The sequence below is a fragment of the Sturnira hondurensis genome, unplaced genomic scaffold, assembly GCF_014824575.4.
Source record: "Sturnira hondurensis isolate 20B ecotype Veracruz unplaced genomic scaffold, ASM1482457v3 Scaffold0017394, whole genome shotgun sequence".
In the NCBI taxonomy this organism is placed as follows: Eukaryota; Metazoa; Chordata; class Mammalia; order Chiroptera; family Phyllostomidae; genus Sturnira; species Sturnira hondurensis.
Genome location: NW_028090025.1, coordinates 9,163,561 through 9,184,337, shown reverse-complemented (window position 1 = coordinate 9,184,337; position 20,777 = coordinate 9,163,561). Strand labels below are relative to the sequence as shown.

At 41.8% G+C, this 20,777-nt stretch overlaps 1 protein-coding gene across 2 annotated transcripts; it reads left to right on the top strand.

Moving 5' to 3' along the window:
- The first annotated feature begins 859 nt into the window (after nt 1-859).
- MPV17L (MPV17 mitochondrial inner membrane protein like) lies at nt 860-12,057 on the top strand. Of its 2 annotated transcripts, none has more exons than XM_037067745.1 (4): nt 860-1,260; nt 4,091-4,161; nt 10,436-10,459; nt 10,631-12,057. In XM_037067745.1, the coding sequence occupies exons 1-4, from the start codon at nt 951-953 to the stop codon at nt 10,814-10,816; spliced, it is 591 nt and encodes a 196-aa protein (XP_036923640.1). In that variant the 5' UTR covers nt 860-950; the 3' UTR covers nt 10,817-12,057. The 2 variants fall into 2 exon arrangements, with proteins under 2 accessions (XP_036923640.1, XP_036923639.1); XM_037067744.1 differs by having other exon boundaries at nt 861-1,260; nt 10,436-10,465; nt 10,637-12,057.
- Nucleotides 12,058-20,777: the final 8,720 nt, after the last annotated feature.

Sequence of the window (20,777 nt, the reverse complement as noted above, 5' to 3'; positions counted from 1 at the left end):
GCGCCCTTCACCTCCCTGCTTGGGTGAAGATTGTATGGGAACTCTGTACTGTTTTGTGGTTTTAATCCTGTCTGGAATTATTTACTTCAAAATTCAAGTAAAATAGGGTAAACAAAGGGGAGAGAAGGAGAATGGGGTTGGAGGTTACAGTGAAGGAAGAAGAAAAGGGGGGAGAGAAGCAAGGAGACACCCGAGTTCCATGAGGTTAGAGATTACACCTGCTGTTTTAGTCTTCCGTGCTCCCCCACCCCCACTTCTGCTTCTGGGACAGCGCCTGGAGGCTCAATATGTATATTGGGAGGCAGTATTCAAGGAGTTATATTCATGAAAGACCTCAAATTTAAAATGTTCAATTTGTCTCAAAAGTTAGTGCATTCTGTGTGTTGAAACTGTGAATTCTTTTCACATAAACATTTAAAACACAGTGACAACTTGGTAACTGAATTTCAGTATCCATTCTCCACCCCCACACCCCCGACGCTGCTTCCACCTCCAAACCTTTTTTGGGGAGAGATATAACTCATATGCCGTAAGATTCACCATTTTAAAGTGTATTTGATGCTTTTCTGTCCAGCCATTACCATTATCTAATTATAGAACATTTTCATCACCCCCCCAAAAGAACTCCATGCTAATTAGCAGTCACCCAGCACTCCCCAACGCCCACCCCAGCCCCCAGCTCCTGACACCCGCTACTCTCCTGTCTGCCTCCAACGTCTTTTCTATTATGGATAGTTCTTGTAAATAGATCAAGAATGCTGGAGACTAGCCCCATTTCAAATGCCCAGCCAGCACAATGGCTAGTGGCCACGGGATTGGCCGGCACGGATGGGGTGTGCGCGGCCGCCCAATCGCTCCTGCGGGCCTGGAGGAGGCAGGTGCAGGTGGCAGAAGGAGGGGTCGGGAGTGCAGGGACGGCTGCGGTCTCAGTCTGGCTCTCACCGCACGGCATGGGGAGCTGGTGGTGGGCACTGCCGCGCGCAGCCAGCCGCTACCCGTGGTTCTCGAACGTGCTGCTTTATGGCGCGCTCTGCACGGCCGGCGACGCGCTGCAGCAGCGGCTGAGAGGTGGCCCGGCCGACTGGCGGCAGACGCGGTGCGTGGCCACCGTGGCCGTGGTTTTCCAAGCCAACTACAGCTACGTGTGGCAGCGCTTGCTGGAGCGCGCGGTGCCTGGCCGCACACCGCGCGCCATCCTGACCAAGGTCCTTTGCGACCAAGCACTGGGCGCGCCGGTGGCCATTTCGGCCTTCTACACCGGTGAGATGCCTGGGCGGGGTTCAGGGGACCTTGGCTGGGGCCAGGCTCAGGATTTGGGGAATCGAGGCAGGGGCTGGGACCGGGGATGTAAGCCCTGGTTAGAGGGGTGGCGGTGGGGGGTGGGGGTTGGTGTACAGAGTCCGGAGGGGGCTGGAGGTGAAGGTGCAAAGGCCTAGGAGTCTGGGGACCCGGGATTAAGCGGGTTGCAGAAAAGCTGGGAGATGGCTGGAGAGACCAGGGATTAGGAGACCAATGTCCAGTGGGTCAGGGATCAAGGGGGGGGGGGGGGAAGAACGCGGCCGGCATTCTAGGGTTGTGCAGTAGTCCAAGGCTGGAGACCACAGGGAGCAAGGGGCTAGGTCGGGATGGGAGGAGGCGGGTTTGGGGTCTATTTCCCCCCGGAAAAATGTCCACAAAAGTGTCGAGGAGACACCAGCTCACTGTCATAGCAGCTGCAACACTCTGACCTAGTTGTGGGTTGGCGGTGCTGCTCTTTGGGCCTCCAAGTCCACGGGACAAAACCTGAGGGAACCTGGGCACCATGGGACTGTTGTGGATGGAACCTGAGATCCTGCCAGGCTCCCCAGGAAATTCAGCACAGGGCCTTCTCCCTGCTTTGCTAAGATTTTCCTGCTGGGCAGTGGGCTGATCCCCACATCAAAAGCCACCGAGATGCGAGGAGACCCCTGCCATAGAGGACTCTATATCTGTGAGTGTCTTGGGAGCCCCCTCCTTGGAAAACTCATGGTCTGAGGGTCTCACCTGGGGAATCTTGCTCAGTGCCCTAAACACCAAAAAAGAGTAGAGGAAAGAGCTCCGTGGCTTCCATCGTCTTCAATTTCCATAGCCTAGAAGGGAATGGGCTGGGGAGAGAGACCCATACCCTAAGAAAATCGAGTCCTGGGCCTGACTTTGGCATTGGGGACCACAGATCATCCCAAGAGGGTCTTCTTGTCAGTGGCTATAGGTGCCTTCTAAACTGGGTTTGGATGGCCAAGTCACCTCCTTGTAGAAGCCTGTATAGTCTCATAGATCTTCCTGGAGGCAGGGGCAGATTCGGTTCCTTTCCTCACAGACCCCACAGAAAACTAGAAAGACAGGACTGCTTGATGTAATCTCAGACAACCACATGGCCCACGGGGTCACTGAAGTCAGGGGAATGGAGAATCTGAGAGCAGGGATGCCCTGGTTTGTTAGATATGTGTCTATTCCCAGGGTGTGACTTCCTTGCAAGATTTGCAGATTGATTCTTTTGGCGTGTTACCGGTAGCCTTGCACACTGGTGAAGGGGTTGGGAGCCAGGCGCTGGGAGCTCGGGAATCAGATTTCCATTTAATTCTCAACCCAGTGAGGCGGGTACTCTTATTATTCCCATGTTTCAGATGAGGAGACGGAGGCTCAAAGGGGTTTAAGTGACTTGCCTCAAGACAACACCATTCATGCCATGTTCTCAGTCTCAATGGATGTTGTCAGTATGCCTGAAACTGAGCAATGCTTCAGTAATATGGCTTGGGGAGGCCTATGGTTCAGGCCCAAGACTCCTGAAATAGAGTCCTGCCTACTTCTTTGTTTTGCTTTTCAAATTCCTGGTCCAGTTTCCCTGTCCTCCTTTTAAAATGAAGGGGGGAGGTGGGACCTGGTGGAGGCCCTTCTGACTTGGAAACTGCCTGTGTCTAGTAGTCCTTTGTAGGTTGGGGAGTTTGAGTAGTGATTAGGAGGTCTGGCTCCTAATGATGCTCCTATTGATGCTCCAACCAAATGAGCTACCCAGCCAGGGCTGGGGGAGAATTTTTAAAGCACTCATTATTCCCGTGTTATAGATGCACCCTTCCTAAAACAGGAGGGTTTTGTCCTTGCTCCCTGAATTTCTTTTCAGGGTTGTTGAACATAAAAGTTTTCAAAATTTTTTTAGGAAGGCTGAATTGGTGTTCTGCTTTCCATTTATCACTAAAAAGCCTATGGTCGGAATACCCAGGTTCTGCCAGCCTTTTTTTAAAATAAAAGGGTAATTAAGTTTTAAAAATTTTGAAATGGAGAGAAGGAAAGTCACCAACAATCCCACTATCCTAACACTGTTGTTTTTGTAAATTAGTTTTTAAAAATTAGTCCCCTATAATTTTTTTCTTTTATTCTCAACAGAGGACATTTTTTTCATTGCTTTTAGATAGAGAAAGGGAGATAGGAAAGCAGAGAGAAACAAACGCTGATGTGAGAGAGAAGCATCAATTGGTTGCCTCTAGTATGTTCCCAGATCAGGGAGCATACCTAGGTATGCAGCCTAGGTATGTGCCCTGACCAGGAATTGAACCCGCAACCTTTCAGTTATGGGGTGACTCTCCAATCAACTGAGCCACACTGGCCAGGGTAACCCATATAACTTGTATATGCTTCTATTCTCACTTAATGTGTATCATTCCTTTAAAAATTTATCTAGTTTTAGTCCTGGGTGGCTCGTCTGGTTGGAGTGTCGTCCCATAAACCGAAAGGTTGCAGGTTTGATTCCTGGTCAGGGCGCAGGTTTGTGGTTTGATCCCTTGTTGGGTTGTGTACGGGAGGCAACCGATTGATGTCTCTCTCTCACATCAGTTTTTCTCTCTCCGTTCCTCTCTTTCTAAAAGCAATAAGACATATCCTCAGGTGAGGAGAAAAAAATATCTTTTTTAGAAAGGATGTTATATTCTGTTTTCTGTGTTGACTAGGAAGAGACATATATTGAGTGAGGGAGAGTGGTGGTTACTTTACACATTGAAATAGGAAACTTGAACTGTTACACAATATTCTTCCTACTGAATCTTTTAAAAAAAATTTTGGTGTGTGTTTTTGTAAATAGGTATGAGTATCCTCCAGGGAAAGGATGACATATTTTTGGACCTCAAACAGAAATTCTGGAATACATATAAGGTAAGACAGACTTTTGAAAATGCAACCAAGATGTTTTTGTACATTTTACACATTATATACATTTTAACAAAGATATTCTTAAACTAGGGCTACTGTTGCTTGATGCAAAGATACAATATTTTGACAGAGAAAACTTACATTTTGGTAGCTAACTAAAAAGAACTTGAACAGTGTCTGTATGTGAGTGTCTGAATTTGAGTGTCTCTCAAATCTCTGAATTGTCTCTGAAATCATTGGTGTTCTCAATGATTTTTGATGTCCTTATATTTACTGTTGTTAGTGATTATAATTTAGTGAATTTCAGAACCAAAGAGGTTATTGCAAGGAGGATAGAAGGCGAATGGGATCATTCCCGGATTCAGAGTCCAGGTTTCCAGGTTGCATTCTGTGGAGTCCCTGTGCAAGGAACCTTAGTAACCTTATAAAGGTGTTTACAGAGAAAGATGATGTTTCCTGCGGTTATGTCTAGGCTTGAAGCAAGTCATATCTTGTACTGTTTGCTCAGTACAAATACACACAATCCAGTCTGACCAATATATATTAATTAATTCAATGAAGGGTTGTTGAGCAGGGTTCTTAAGGCTGGGCAAAACAGATGCTTTCCACCTCTGGCCTAGGGCAGGTTTGGTTCTATTAAATTACAATGAGGTCAATTTTCAGGATTACGGAATATATACAGACTGGCCTAGGACTTCGTACCTACTTAATTCCCTATGAAGAGCAGTGCCACGCTGCACCTCGCAATCACCTGCACTGCTTCTAGCATCCTCTAGTGAATGATACCAAGCCCCAGAACCAGCATCTTCCACTTGGTGGCTGGAAGGCAGATGACAGGGAGGATCAAAGCCACATGCTTTCCCCGAGCCCCTATGTTCAAAGAGTACGTAAAACTCTTGGGCCCATGGTGACACCCAAATGTGATTTTGTTCTGCTTTATTTTGGAAAAAGGAACAAGTTTTCCCATGATGTCATAGATCTTATGGAGATATGTACATCAAACATGTATAAACAGGCCCTGGCCGGTGTGGCTCAGTGGATTGAGCACGGGCCTTTGAACCAGAGGATTGCGGTTCGGTTTCCAGTCAGGGCACATGCCTGGGTTGCAGGCCAGTTCCCAGCAGGGGACTCACGAGAGGCAACCATACATTGATACTTCTCTCCTTCTCTCCTTCCCTTCCCCTCTAAAGATAAATAAATAAAATCTTTTAAAAAAGGATTATTTAAAAAAAAGAAATAAGGAAAGAGTGAGAATAGGAGTATTATGAGAAATATTTAGAAGGGAAAGTTGGTAGGTCTGGATAATTGGAAATTGGGATTATGGGCAAGAACACATCTAGGATGACCCATGGGTCTCTGACTTCAGTAACTTGAGATAGGATGTAGAGGACAGTGAGCCAGTTGGGGAAACAAGATCTCTGAGTTCAGTATGGGAAATGCTGAATTCCAGATGCTTTGGGGGTACTCAAAGGGAGATTTCCAGAAGCACAGAGGAGAGCTCAGAGCTAGAGGTATTATCTCTGGAAGAAATTGAGTTCAAACTAGGTTTTGATTGAAGTTTGATCAATGAAACTATGAGCACAGAAGAAAGAAGCAACCTAAAGGAACCTGTCACAAAAGGCTCTCATGGCCCAGGAGACGTGTGAGAGTAGGTAGAAGTGGCTCTATGTTACTAAGGAATCACCCCCTGTCCAATCCAAGCTCTTCTGGTGAAGGTGGGTAAAACATCCCTGGTTGATTTATTGTTTACATGTAAACAGTACTTGACCTTCTTGGGGGTTTTTTTGTTTTTATTTTGCCCAGAGAGCAAGCAATTTCTCCTTTTACTAGCTGCAACACAGTGGTTCAGATATATTATGTCTTAGAAATATATATGATATTACATTATTTTCTTTTATATAGTTTTAAAGAACTTTAATATGGAGTAGTTTAAAAATTACAACAAAGTAACGACAACAGTTCAGAGAATACCCATCTGGGTGGCCTGAATAGTGACCAAGGTCACACCTGCACAGGGGGAGTTCAGTCTCCCTGAAGAGGGAGGAGCTCAGCTCCAGTCACCAGGGTCTCTGATCCTCCTTTGACACCTTGTCCCAGAGGTTCTACTAATGGCACTAACAGAAACGTGGAGCCTACCATGCACCTTGTCCAGATCTGGACCCCCTGGGCCTTGGCTGGCCTTTTCCTGACTTCTCTGTGGAATCTGGTTTGAGTCTTTGACAGCATCTACTGTGTGCCAACACCAACACAATAACAGAGCTAAGGATTTGGAAATGAACTTGAACTCCTGTCTGGCAGAAGTGCACCATCTGGAGGAAGAGACCAGCCTGTAAAAAGAGAACTTGCCCCTCAAATATTTGATGGGGAAGTTAACACCACCTTCGCTTGTTCTGACATTCCATGCAAAACACTCCTTAAAACATTTATGTCTGAGAGGCCACCCCAGGGGTCCAGGAACTTGTTCTCTGAGAGGTGGTTCTGTCCACTCATAGGCTCCTGACCCAGCCTCATCTCATGCCTACCTCTCCCCGCTCCATGCCTCAACTGCTCTTGAATTCTTTCATTTCCTGGAACATGGCAGCCTCTTTCCAACCCAGCCTGTCCCTAGACTCACACCTCCCCTTCCTTCTTACCTCAGTTTATACATCATTTCCCGAGAAAGCCTTTTTTTAAAAAAAGTAATCCTCATCCAAGGATATGTCCATTGATTTTAGAGAGAAAGGAAGGGAGAAAGAATGCGAGAGATACAGAGAAACATCAATTGGTTGCCTCCTGTGTATGCCTCAACCGGGGATGGAACCCACAACCTTTTGGTGTATGGGACAATGCTCCAACCAACTGAGCCACCAGGCCAGGGTCTAAGGAAACCTTCCCCAACTACCTATATCCATTATAAAGTCTTATAACCCTCAGAATGGTCTTATTGAGCTTCTCACAGATGTAATAATCACTTATTTATGTGAAAAAATGCATATACCCCTTACTTAAATTCCCCTATTAACATTTTGCCCCATTTATTATTTGTTGGCTCTATCCATCCATCATTCTGTCTGTTTTTCTGAATTTAGTTTCCACATGAAATTACCACTTACCCCAGATACTCCAGTATCTATTTTCCAAGAATAAAGTTGTTCAGCCCTGACTGGTGTGGCTCAGTGGGTTGGGCAACATCCTGCAAAGCAAAGGGTCACTAGCTCGATTCCTTGTCAGGGCACATGCCTGGGTTTGGTTCCTGAGAAGCAGCCTATTGACGTTTTTCTTTCCCATCAATGTTTCTCTTTCTCTCTCCCTCCCTTCCCTCTAAAAAAATCTGTTTGTTTAAAAGATGTCCTCATAACCACAGCAAAGTTACTAACTTCAATAAATTTAACAGTGATAATAATCCTTTTATATCATGTACCATCCATATTCCATTTTTGTCAACTGCCCATCTGATGGCCTTTGTAGCATTTCTTTTCCTTCCAGTACAGGATCCAGTCTGGGCTCAGGTAGGGCATTTAGTTCTTATGTCTCTCTAGTCCCCATGAACTGGGAACATTTTGTTAGCCCCCTAAAATTTGTTACAACACTGATCATTTTGAAGAATATGGTCCTCCTCTCTTTAAAAAGAAACCAAATGAAGCATTTGCTTTTGGGGGTTTTATCTGTCATTTCCTCACAATTAGATGCAGGCGATAGTGTACGTTCCTGGCTGGAACGTGCCATCTGTGGTGATGCGTCCTCCTCAAGGGTATCACAGCAGAAGGTGCTGATGTCCTTCTGTCCCCGATTAAAGATGTTTATTTTGATGCCAGGTCAAGGTGTCCGATTTCTCTACTGCCTACTTTCTATTTTTCCTCTTGAAACTAGTAAGCAGTCTGTAGGGAGGCACTTTAAGACCATTTACATACATATCCCCTTCCTCATCAGGGTATCCACCCTACCCCCATATTTGGCACCCACCGGCAGTTCTGCCTGAATCAGTCTTTCCCGTGGCGATGGTTGCCAAATGGTGTTTCCAACTCCATCACCGAGCCCACGTTTCCCAGGTGGTGCTCAGCCATCTCCTGCAGACAAATGCCTGCTCTTCTGTCTCAGTTGTTTATTCACTTATTTCTCTATTTATTAGCAGTATGGGCTCAGGGATTCTCATTTTTTAAATGGCTTACAATTCATTACTATAATTATTTTGGGTGCTTAAGTGTCCCAGAGTTGGCCAGTGAGAATCCCTTCAAGCTGGCTCCTATGTTCTTTTGACAACCCCATTTTCAAAAAATTTACCTCTTTACTTTCATAGTAAGATGTCCCAACTCATCTTTTATCTTTACCCCCTCCCCCCACCCCAGCCCTGCAACCAACCATTTCTCTGAGGAGTCCTTCTGCCTCTTAGTGGGGAATGGGGAGACCAAGCTCTGTGCACTGGATAATGTTCCGTCCTGAAAGAAAACAATTGCTATAAGAAGTAAAGCCAAGTTTGGATGAGTTTACTTTTCTGATCCTTTTTGCTAAAGTAGTAAATTGTTAACTGAGTATATATTTTAAATAGATTATTATTTTTTTAATTTATTGGTTTTAGAGAGAGGGAACCATCAGCTTCTCATTCCATTTATTTGTGCATTCATTTGTTGATTCTTGTATGTGCTCTGACTGGGGATCAAACCTGTAACTTTGATGTATTGGGATGATGCTCTAACTAACTGAGCTACCTGGTCAGGGCCTATTTTAAATAACTTGTATTGCAGTGGTTTATTGTAGAAACTATGGGAAATAAAAAGTAGTAAAATAAAAGTCAAAATAACACCACCTTTATACTATTAGTATAATACTACTTTTAAAGGCTTTTTAAAAAAAACCTCTAGCTTTTTTTAGATATAATTTACATTCTAAGACCTCTATCTTTGAAAAAATCCATCATCATGATTTTTTTTTGTCAGAATGTACAGGTTAAATCCTGTTAAAATAAGTCTACCTTGAAATATTTTGTAAAAAACAAAAAAGTCAACTACACTTTTTCTATAGCATGAAATAGTAAAATATATTATTAGCAAATCATTCCATAAAGAATGGTTTGGTATAGTTTAAAAATTTATTGATGGTCCTTTTATAAGTATATTCCTGTATCACTCGCTTGGGATAACAGGAAAATTGCAGATATATGTCATTTTTTGAAAGCACTTGTCTATCAGAGTTGATTCTGATTCTGGTAGAATTTTCATTCTGGATTTGTGACTATAACTAATATAAATGTCTTGTACCTAACAGCTTTTTCCACAACTCCCCACCCTCTTCTACTTAAGACACTTTATTTATTTATTTATTTTTGCCTATGAATATGTTTTTATTTTATTTACACATGTGGAATTTGCATAGTTTACACAGTATAAACATGCTCATCATTGTTTATATGGAGCAGAATCTATTATTAAAGACATTCTCAAATATATATCAGCAATAAAAACTGATATATACCATTTGGTATTTAAAGTTTGGGGAAGGCTAGCAGCTTGCCCTCTTCTAAAATGAACATCACTAGCTGATGTTCAGGATAACTGGACACTACCCGCATTCAATCAATAGGAAGCCCTGATTTAGTTTGGGTTAAAAAAAAAACAGTTGTTTTAATTTACTTACATATATATATTTTTTAATTTTTTTAAATATATTTTATTGATTATACCATTACAGTTGTTCTATTCCCCCCCTTCATTCCCCTCCACCCGCACACTCCCTCCCCCACCCTTCTTCCCCCTTTAGTTTATAACCACGTGTCTCAAGTTCTTTAGGTTCTATATTTCCCCCACTATTCTCACCCTCCCCCCTATCTATTTTCTACCTACCATCTATGCTATTTTCTGTGCCTTCTCCCCCCTTCTCCTCCTCCCACCCCCCTCTTTCTAACCCTCCATGTGTTCTTCATTTCTATGGTTCCACTCCTGATCTAGCTGTCCTCTTGGTTTGCTTTTGTTTTAGGTGTGGTTGTTAATAACTGTGTGTTTGCTGTCCTTTCACTGTTCATATTTTTCATCATCTCTTTCTTATATAAGTCCCTTTAGCATTTCATATAAGAAGGGCTTGGTGATGATGAACTCCTTGAACTTGACCTTATCTGAGAAGCACTTTATCTGTCCTTCCATTCTAAATTACTTAAGACACTTTAATTTAATTGGTTTGGTCTGACAGATGTTATGACCTCTGAATTCTATCTGCCTGATAGAATGAATTGTGGCATTTTATGTGTGTGTGTGATTAAAAGGCATTCTAATATGTTTTTTTTGTTTGTTTTTTGTTTTAATTCCAGAGTGGTCTGATGTACTGGCCTTTTGTGCAGGTGAGTTTTAAAAAAAAATTTATAAGATTTTATTTGAGCCAAACTTACGACATATGCCTGGGAGCGAGACCTCAAATGCTCCCCGTGCAGGTGAGTTTTAAAGCACTCATGGTGCTACCCCTTGGCTTTGATTTCCACGGAGCCCTAACATGTTCTCTCTTTCTGTTACAGCTGACCAACTATAGCCTTGTTCCCGTTCAGTGGAGAACAGCTTACATTGGACTGTACGGTTTTCTGTGGTTCTCCTTCCTCTGCTATTCCCAGCAGAGTGGTGATGGCACCCTGAAGTCAGCTTTCACCTCTCTTCATCTGAAGGAGGCCAAGCAAGTTGAAAGGCCCTCAGAGAAATAAGAAATTAAGGACTCGCTGAAAGTGACAATATTTTTCCTTAAATGCACTAAATTGCCTACTGATAAAATTCTCTACTTACCTGCAGTTATGTGCTCCATTTGGAAGAATTATTATTCCATAGACCCCCCCCCCTTGTTTCTTAATGATCATTAAGTACTTTAAATTTTATCTAAACCTCTTTTCCTCGTTCTAGCCTGAAAGTATTACTTCTCTAATGTTTTCACTTCTTCAGTACTTTGGTAAACACCAATAACAGTGGTTAAATGACATTTTGTAGTTGTTACTATTTCTAATATTTTAAGTCCATTTAATTATACTCAATACATTTAATTATTAATGCCAGTTAAGAAACCTGTTTTGATTGTATACATCTCTTTTCTAACATCTCAGGTTATCCCTGAACACTTGGGTCTGATTACTTTTTATACCAAAACAGTTCTTAATAGTAAAATTCTATTTGCATAGAACTCAATCAAAGACAAAACTGAATAACCAGGTTCCTCCCCACTCCAATACTATATAATTATTTTGTGCTGATACTTAAGCTCTTTAAGTATATTTTATAGCATAAAAAAGTAGTGTCTGATTGGTATAGAATATATTTGATTGCTATCTTCTATTGTAATTTGTATATTAAGCACTTTTTATCTAGTATTTTTTAATTTTGAGCATATTCGGTACCCCATTTCCCAGACATATAACATTTTATTTCTTAAAGAAATAAATTGAGTGAAGTCTTGGTGGGGGGGAAGGGAATTTTTCTGCTCCAGACAGTGTGGCTCAGTTGGTTAGAGTATCATCCAGCAAAACGAAAGTTCCCAGGTTTGATTCCCGGCACATACCTAGGTCGAGGGTTTGGTCCCTGGTCAGGGTGTTTCCGCTTGTCTTTTCAGGCAAGCGGTTGGTGTTTCTCTCACATTGATTTTTTTCTCCTCTCTCTCTCTTGCTCTCTCTCCCTTCCCTTCTCTCTAAAATCAATAAGCATGCCCTCAGGTGAGGATTAAAAATATAAGAATTTTTCTTCCTTTGGAGGGAAGAATTCTATTTCATAGGAGGTCTGTATGGAAACAGTCCAGCCATTGCTAATATAATGAGAACGGTTTGTGTGACATCACTGTAGCCTGGCAGCGAGTAGAGTCCCAGTGGTTCCATGGCAACCACTGGAATGGGAATTCGTGAACGACTTCACTGTATTAGTCGGGGGTGGTTGATGCCACTGAGTGACCATGTGTACTGTTTGGCCATCACATTCAAAATGACTGAGCAAGTAAAGCAACGAATCTGCATCAAATTTTGCATTAAGCTTGAACATTCCTCTGAGGAAACTATTCAGATGATTCAGAAGGCTGCAGCTATGGGCAACTGGTGATTGGCAGCTTCATCACGACAACGTGATCACTCATGTATCACATCTTGTTCAGAGTTTTTTGGCAAAACATCAAATCACCCAGGTGACTTAGCCCCCTTAGAGCCCAGATTTGGTGTCTCGGGACTTCTGACTTTTCCTGAAACTAAAATCACCTTTGATGGGAAAGATTTCAGACCATCAGTGAGATTCAGGAAAATACAACAGGGCAGCTGATGGCGATTGGGAGAACTGTGTGACGTCCCAAGGTGTCTACTTTGAAAGGAACTGAGGCATCATTGTCCTGTGTACAATGTTTCTTGTATTTTCTGTCTTCTTCAGTAAATGTCTCTGTTTTTCATATTACATGACTGTATGCCTTCTGGACAGACCTCGTATGTTTCCAGGGAAAATAGTTACCCCAAATTTCATGCCGATGTTATATTTTTAAAAATCAAATATTTAAATTAAATTTTTATAGATAATCTTTAAGGTAAACAAGAGAAATTTGATCCAGTCTTTCAGATTTACTGTTTGCCTCACCTAGAGAGACAAATTGTTAAATATGATACTCATATAATTGTTAACAATTATATGAGTATCTCAAGTTTCAGCAAATTTCATGTAAGAACTGAACCACAATTCTGTTGCTTCCACTGGAATATTGCACAAATTTAAAGATGTGAAGCACTGTGCTGCCTGGGTAGCTCAGTTGATTAGAGCATCATCCTGATACATCAAGGTTGCAGGTTTGATCCCCAGTCAGGGCACGTACAAGAGTCAGCCAATGAATGCATAGATAAGTGGAACAATGAATTGATAATTTCCTTTCTCTCTCTCCCCCTTACTCCATCCCTCCTCTTCTTCTTTCTCTTTAAAATTAATTTTTAAAAAATGTGAAGCACTGAAATGTTAATAAATTTATCTTGAGAATTTGTACTTATATTTTAGATTAATTTAAGAATGTATACTTAAAAATTTTAAACATATAACTTGTAATATAAATTTATGCAAGTCGTAAGTCTATAACTTTATACGTACATGATTCGTTAGAATTTTATTGTACATTATTGGGACAATGGTAGGTAGTTTAATTTTAAATTCTATAACATGGATGGACCTTGAGAATATTATGCTAAGCAAAATTAGTCAGAAAAAGCTGAGGACCATATGTTTTCACTCATGTGGGCTATAAAACTCACAGACACAGACAAGAGTATGGTGCTTACCAGAGGGAAGCAGGTGGTGGGTAATAAAGGGTAAAGGGGGCCAGATACATGGTGACGGAAGAAGATTTGACTTTGGGAGGTGGGCACACAGGGCAACACACAGATCTTGTGTCATAGAAATGTACACTTGAAACCTAGATGATCGTATTGACCAATGTCACCCCAATAACTTTAAAACTCTAAATTTGTTATTTGTATGATCTTAAAAGTAGTTAGTACCACAGAAAAGCTATTTCGCAATACGTAAGACAAATGTTGTCATTAACGTATACACACAGAGTAACTCTAGTAAGCACTGTCTGTGGTCTTTGAGCTGAAAGCTTCAGTATCACTTTCATGTTGGAAGAATAGTGTGCACATTTTGTACAAAAGTACCTGGGAAACAGAACTTGTTTATACTGTGAAGGAGAAAAAGCTTATTATTCGTTAAAGAGTATGATGATCTTTGCTCAGTAATGCATTACTCTGTGCTATAGAAAACATTGATATCCAGCATGCATTTGCTGAATTTTTGCAGATAACCCATGTTCAATTTTTTAATGTAAGTGAACTTTTGTGGTTTTGGGCGAGGAACTTATTCCAAATAATGCAATGTTTGTCTGTTTTAAAATGCTGCCATCCTTGGTAAAACACACTCTAGACCTTCCGGGACTTAGAGCCAGGTAGGTGGACCCCATTCTACTTCCAAGTTACCCCATTCCATAAGGTTTCTTTAACTTGGTTGTGTTGCCCTACCATGTTCTTCTGGTCTTATGCTCAGGCAAAGCCAAAACCTATCATTTGTTTCCCTTAATGGAATTGAGGTAGACTGGATTTTCAAAGCAACTTAACCTAATATGTACAGAAGACAAAAGGTAAATTTGGAGGATGTCAAAAGAATTTCTTTAAAAATCCCATACAGAATATGGATTTCTGATCCTCTCACAGTGAGCTTGAACTCAGGGATCACAAATCCTATCCTAGGTCCAGGCATTTGGGGTATTTATCCTGTAGCTCTAATGGCTCCTTCTTGGCAGTCTTTCCTGATTCCCTGGTTCTCACTGTGTGATGGTGTCATTGGCCCTGGGGGCTGTCTTCTTGGCCCTGCACCTACCATTCAAATCAAGAGTGCCCAGGGCCTATCCTTTTGGACTGCCGGTTTCCATTTCTAGTCTCAGAGGTAGGCCTCCTAACAGAAATCATGAAAATGGTTTCTCAGTGCAGGGAATCTTCTACACAAGTGGATGTGACCACCTTTAATAACTAATGTTAAATGGAATGTAAAGAGAACAAACAACATGATAACCATGTTAAAGAAGTTCATAGTCTAGTTGAGAGTATAAGTAAAAAAAAAAAGTTTAATCTGGTTCTCAGGACATCTAATCCAATTCATCACTCATTGCTTCATCAGCACCTGTAACAAGTGGTCAATAGGAAGCTTGAGTTTTACTCAAGTAATGCTGCCCAACTGTAGGTAAGTGGCAGAAGACTGCTTCTGCCACTTACCTACAGCTTAGGTACTTTGAAATCATGGTTCCCTGGGTAATCTGGGAAGGCTTCATGGAGGAGCTGCCTGAGCTGAGTCTCAAAGGCTGGAAAGTCACAAGACTCCGAAAGTCTGTGAACTGGAGTGGTGATGGGAGGATCGGATGAGATACGATCTTGAGAGAGAGCAGTGAGAAAGAAAAGGCATTTAAGTTCTAACATGGGAAATTTCCATCGCCCACTCCTCAACTTCGAATAATGTATGTGCTTCTATCCAGTTTACTTGTAATTAAAAATGATTTGCAACTTACCTTTTCATTTGTGGGAAAATTAATAAAAGCTAATTCTATTTTATCTATATCGTAGTTGGTTTGGTGAGAGAGAATTGGGCAATGTGAGAGTTTGCGTGTGTTTAAAATTTTCTAATACCAATTCTGAGAATGGCATGTGAAAATATTTTCCACAAAATCTGCTCAGTAAGGTAATTCAGTGTACAAAGTAATTGATGATTTGCCCACTATACAGTCTGCGAAATTGGCATTTAGGGGTTCCTACAAATGAAGGGTGCTTTAGGAAAGCTTTATCTTATAATGTATTGATTCTCTTCGGGCCACAATAGGAAAACTAATGAATGAAAAGGATTACAGCCACTAAAAGATAATATTGATAGTTCACAGAGAAAAACATTTTTACATTCTAGTAGTTTATTAATAACTAATTTTGTTTTTTAATACTTTGAAGAAAATTTTAAAAAATTTTTCACAATAAAACCTATAGAGAAAGAGATTTAGGGCCTCCAGATGAACTACGTTAACCAAATTAAATGTAGATAGTCTCTTTAATTGAGGTAAATCACCCAGAACTATGGTTTCTAACTCATCCATCATTACTCTCTCTCTCTCTCTATATATATATATATATATTTTTTTTTTTTACTGTTTTTCTTTCAAGCATTGTCAACCTTTAGGATTCATTTGAAGCTGTCAGGAAATATTTTTTGCTCCATGGGCCATTTAAATGTAGTTCAGCGTGATTTTATGTGAGTGTCTAGAGTGTTTGTCAAAACAAATTGTATCCAGACAGGCTTAACAATATATTCTGGAGGCAGCTTTCCTTTGAAATTAGGTTGATGCTCTGAAAGTATTAGAAAGTTAATGGATTTTTGTGCCTGAAGATTGTAACCTTGTGTTAGGTACATTTAATCTAGTTTTGTCCATAATGTTTGGAATCTAAAGGAACCAAGTCACAGAAAATGCAATAAAAAGCAATTGAAGCCACCCTGGCTGGGTGGCTTAGTTGGTTGCAGCGTCGTCTCGTACACCAGAAGGTTGTGGGTTTGATCCCTGATCAGGGCACATACCTAGGTTGTGCGTTCAATCCCCAGTTGGGGCGTGTACAGGAGGCAACAGATCAGTGTCTCTCACATCAATGTTTCTGTCTCTTCCTTCCTCTCTCTAAAATCAATAAACATATCCTTGGGTGAGGATTAAAAATATAACAATAAAAAGTGATTGAAATTTTTCTTTTAATACTTTCAGTGGCCAGTAAGTGAAAGGAGAAATCTGGAGTTTAAAGGAAAAGAACAGATACGGATCTGTGAAACGTGGCCAACCGGGTGAAGAGAAGAGAATAATGACTGAGAATAGTTTGGGCGCGTATCAATTAAAAGCTTTCTTTTTCTAGTTTTCTTTTCCTTTGTAAGCCTGTCTTTCCTTACATGAATATGTATGAATCCCTATCTTCCTCCTTTGTGGCATTTGACCCTATCAAACCCTCTTCGGTTTTTCACCGCCACCTCCCCACCCCCAAACCATGACCACCCAAACACTCCAGGAAAGCAGAGCGATTGTGGTCAGGTTAGGGACCAGAGCATTTAAGGGGCATGATAGCTATTCCTTAGGGAGATGGTGGCAGAGACCCCTCATTGGGGCTCTTCCCTCTGGGGAAAGAAAAGGGGGAAGGAGCAGCCCTAGGAAGAATTTTGAAGTGAGTAAACATTCCGGAGGCAGCTTCCACTTGAAATTAGGAAGTTAATGGATTCTCATGCCTGAAGATTTTGAATTTGCCTTTTCCCTTTCTTTTCAGAGATCACCTCCTGTCCCTAGGTGCCATTTCCCTGCATTCTTTTTGGCTATAGTGCTCTCTATCTTCCAAATTAGTTCTTGTTTCTTTCCTCACCTCTCAAAACACCTGTTCTCTTCCTGTGGGTGATTTCCGCTAGATGTAGAAAAGTAGGTTTAGGATGACAGTCTTTCTAGCTGAGGGTTTTTTTTGTTTGTTTGTTTGCTTTTTTGTTAACACAGATCTGTATAGAATTTCAGGAATTATTGCCATGGTGGGAGGGAGTGGAGAGAATAGCGTGTATTTTGGGCAGAAGACATTGGATACACTTTGCATTGTGCTGTTCATTTCCTGTTGGAATCAAGCCAACCTGGCAAAGATCATTGCCATGTGAACTTTCCAGAATGGGTGACCATTATCTGTTTGCATATGGTGTTTTCTACCAGACTGTGAGCTTCTGGGGGGAAGACTACATTTTTAATTTTTTAAAATTTATCTATCTTTAGAGGGGGAAAGAAAGAGAGAGGGAGAGAAATATCAATGTATGGTTGACTCTCGTGTGTCCCCTGCCGAGAACTGGCCTGCAACCCAGGCACGCGCCCCAAATGGGAATCGAACCACGACCCTCTGATTTGCAGGCCTGCGCTCAATCCACTGAGCTATACCAGCCAGGGCAAGAATACATTTCTTATTCATATTTGTATCTGAAATATCCAGCACAGTGTCCAGTGCATAGCAGAAACCCCATAACACTATTGAATGAATTATGGTAGTTTATGGGGTTTTTTGCTACTTTTTGTCCCTGGACTGGTGCTGAGAAGTCTAGCCTGATTGCCCTTCCATTTTCATCCTCATATGCAGGCAGCAGTCCTGTGAAGCTTGGCATGTAACCGAAAGCAGGTCTGGCTGGCTGACTGCCTGCCGCTATGAAAGCCAATACTCGAGAGGCAGGTGCCAATGTGAAGGAAAGTGGTTTATTTGCAGATGCCAGCCACCTGGAAGGTGAGGGGGACTCATGTCTCAAAGCCCATCTTCACATCTCAGTGGAGGCAGAGGATTTTACAAGGTGGGAGAGAGGAACAGAACAGAGAGATCAAGTGAAGGGATTGAAAAGTTTTCTACGAGCAGACAAGCACAGTCCATTCCAATAAGGCAAGTGACGATGGTCCGGTGTGCGTCACCCTGCTTTAGTCATCCCAGCTTCGCGCTGTTGAAGGTCAGCAAATCTCCTGCAGTTGGGATGCCTGAAGGTGGGAGTCTGTATCTTTTGCAGTTAGTTTCTAGGATTCTTATACAAACCAGCTCTTTACTTATAGTTGCATATTAGTCAGAGTCAGCACTTACAGAAACAACGTCAAAAGCAATGTTGGGGTGGTTACAGTTCCTCACTATTACAGGCACAGCCCAGACCTTCACCTGTTTTGACCCCAGACCCAGAAAATTGTGTTTTCTTGGGGATGGTTATGACTTGCAGGCTTTGGTTCCCCAGGCCTGACTTGCACATGTCCCTCAGAAACCATCTCTTTAGTCTTTTCCCCAGCTCTACTAGACTGAAGGGTTTGTTTTTGAGAACTGGGTGAAATCATAGTAGTTGTCTTTTTCAAGCCACTAAACCTTTTGTGAAGGTGATTTTACGTGTCAAGTTGACTGGATTATGGGTTGCCTGGGCATTTGATTAAACATTCTGAGTGTTTCTCTGAAGGTATTTTTGGGTGAGATTAACATGGAAATCGGTAGACTGAGTCAAGCAGATTGCTCTCGCTAATGTGGCGGGGCCTTGTCCAATCAGTTGAAGGCCTAAATGCAACAAAAAGGCTGGCCCTGTCCCAACTAGGAAAATTCTTCCTGCCCATAAACTGGGATGTTGGCTCTTTTCCTACCCTCAGACTTGAACTGAAGCATTGGCTCTTCCTGGGTCTCAAGCCTGGCGGCCTTAAGGTAGGAACTACATTAGTTCTCCTGGTTCTCAGACCTTCACACACAGACTAGAAGGCATCCATTGGCTCTCCTCAGCCTCCAGTCTGTGATTCACCTTGCAGATCTGGGGCCTTGCCTCCATATTCACGTGACCAATTCCTTTTAATGAATCTATCTATGCATCCTATTGGTCCTGTTTCTCTGGAGAATGAGTACACCCTTGCTTATGTATGCTAATATTTGGTAATTTGTGGTTTCTGCAGTGTGGGTGTCCATGGGTAATAACCACCAGCTCGCAGCTGTCACAGAATTACACTCAACATTACTTACCGGGCCCCCTGATAGGTTGTCGGCCCCTTCTACTCTGCAGTCTCTCTGTAGGACCCCAGACCTCTCTGATCTGAAAAGGGGAATTCAGCCAGGTAGCTAGATAATTGCTGAATAACAAAACTGATTGCATTTCCACTTTAGGTTGACAGTGGATGAAATATGTTATGTTGTGAATTCTGTGAATGTTGGGTCTGAGAATTGATTCCAGTTAGACTGGAAGCCCTTTTGTTGCTGAGATACGATGAGAGTTGATAAAGCTTCTTAGTGAAGAACTCGGTCACGGTGATTGATACGGTACCTCTATTCCAAAGTGAAACGGTCGGTCAGGACCCCGCGTGTTGGGTGCTGGTGTCGTGTGTCCGTGGTAGAAACTGAACTGGTGCTATTGTGCCAGAGACCTGTTGCCAGAGACCTGGTCCCTCGAGCCCTGGAGCCCGAGTGCTGGTCTCGGATTTTGTGAGGGAAGGATTCAGTCGCTTCATTGTTAAGTTTAAATTTTATGTACACCATGTGTACATGACATTTTTGATATAATATGATTTAGTATATATGAAGAATGAGTTTTTGTTAAGTACAGCAAATGACTAGCTTTTTCTTGGTGGTGGTAGTATGAATATTCTGGGAAACATATAAAGAAAGTGAGATTTACATCCTCTAATCTTCCCTTATCATCTTTATTGCAAATACAAGATTTATGCCTTTGCTTTAGATCCAGATAACAGTTGTCCTTATCTGTTTGTGTGTGTGTTCTTGGTCACTTACTGAATTCTTTGGTCTATTTTCTATGTATGTATATATGTACTCATTGAGCTTAAAATTTAGAGTTGAAATCATTCCCAAGTGACTTCTTGAAAACCATTCCTTTTGAACATAAGCAGGAAAAAGACGCAGGGTTAAGATCCTCTTGTCACAGGCAACCTTGAGCTTTAACTTCAGTTACTGAAGCTGCATTTTCTACCTTCTAGTCCTCATGTGCTCCTTTGACCTGGAGACCCCTAATTTCTTCTTTTGCAACTTCAGTTATTTACTTCTGTGTTGATGGAAGCAGATTTCCCCAAAATTGTTAAATGAAGGAACTAAGGATATGTATTTGAAAAGTATATTGGGTTGTTATGGAGCTGAGGTTAGCACACATTTACTCATTTATTTTGGTTATGAAGGTACATACACATGTGCCTCAAGGTCACATTAGGTCTTTCTGTGGTAACCCTTTCTGTACATCTTCATTCTAGGTCCCGTCCTGTGTTTCAGTATTATAATCAAACTATTACGAATAGAATAGGAATCGTAAGTAGCTGTCAGGAAGCTGATTTGGGGCATAGGAGCTGGAAGTCCCTTCCTGGTGCACAACACTTAGCTGTTAGTTCTGTAATTTGACAGGGATAGAACAAATGAAATAAATGACGTGTAGAGCTCAGGTTTCGGGTGTGTTAAATTTTCACAGGTGTGTCTTCTGTGTAAGGGCTGTCAATTAGAAAATTGAAATAAAAACTAACTACTAAACCAAAGTGAAAATATTTCCTGTTCACTTGATTTCTTCAGTAGCAGGCCTCAAAACGGAAGATTAGGACAGTGCTCCTGTGGGGAAGGGTGTGTGTCAGGGAGGATCCTTGTG

What these genes read in the sequence shown, in the direction of transcription:
- MPV17L (XM_037067745.1), top strand. Translation starts at nt 951, where the DNA reads ATGGGGAGCTGGTGGTGGGCACTGCCGCGCGCAGCCAGCCGCTACCCG. An exon ending in AATTCTGGAATACATATAAG is followed by an intron (nt 4,162 to 10,435) that starts GTAAGACAGACT and finishes TTTTAATTCCAG; the next exon opens with AGTGGTCTGATGTACTGGCC. An exon ending in GTCTGATGTACTGGCCTTTT is followed by an intron (nt 10,460 to 10,630) that starts GTGCAGGTGAGT and finishes TCTCTCTTTCTG; the next exon opens with TTACAGCTGACCAACTATAG.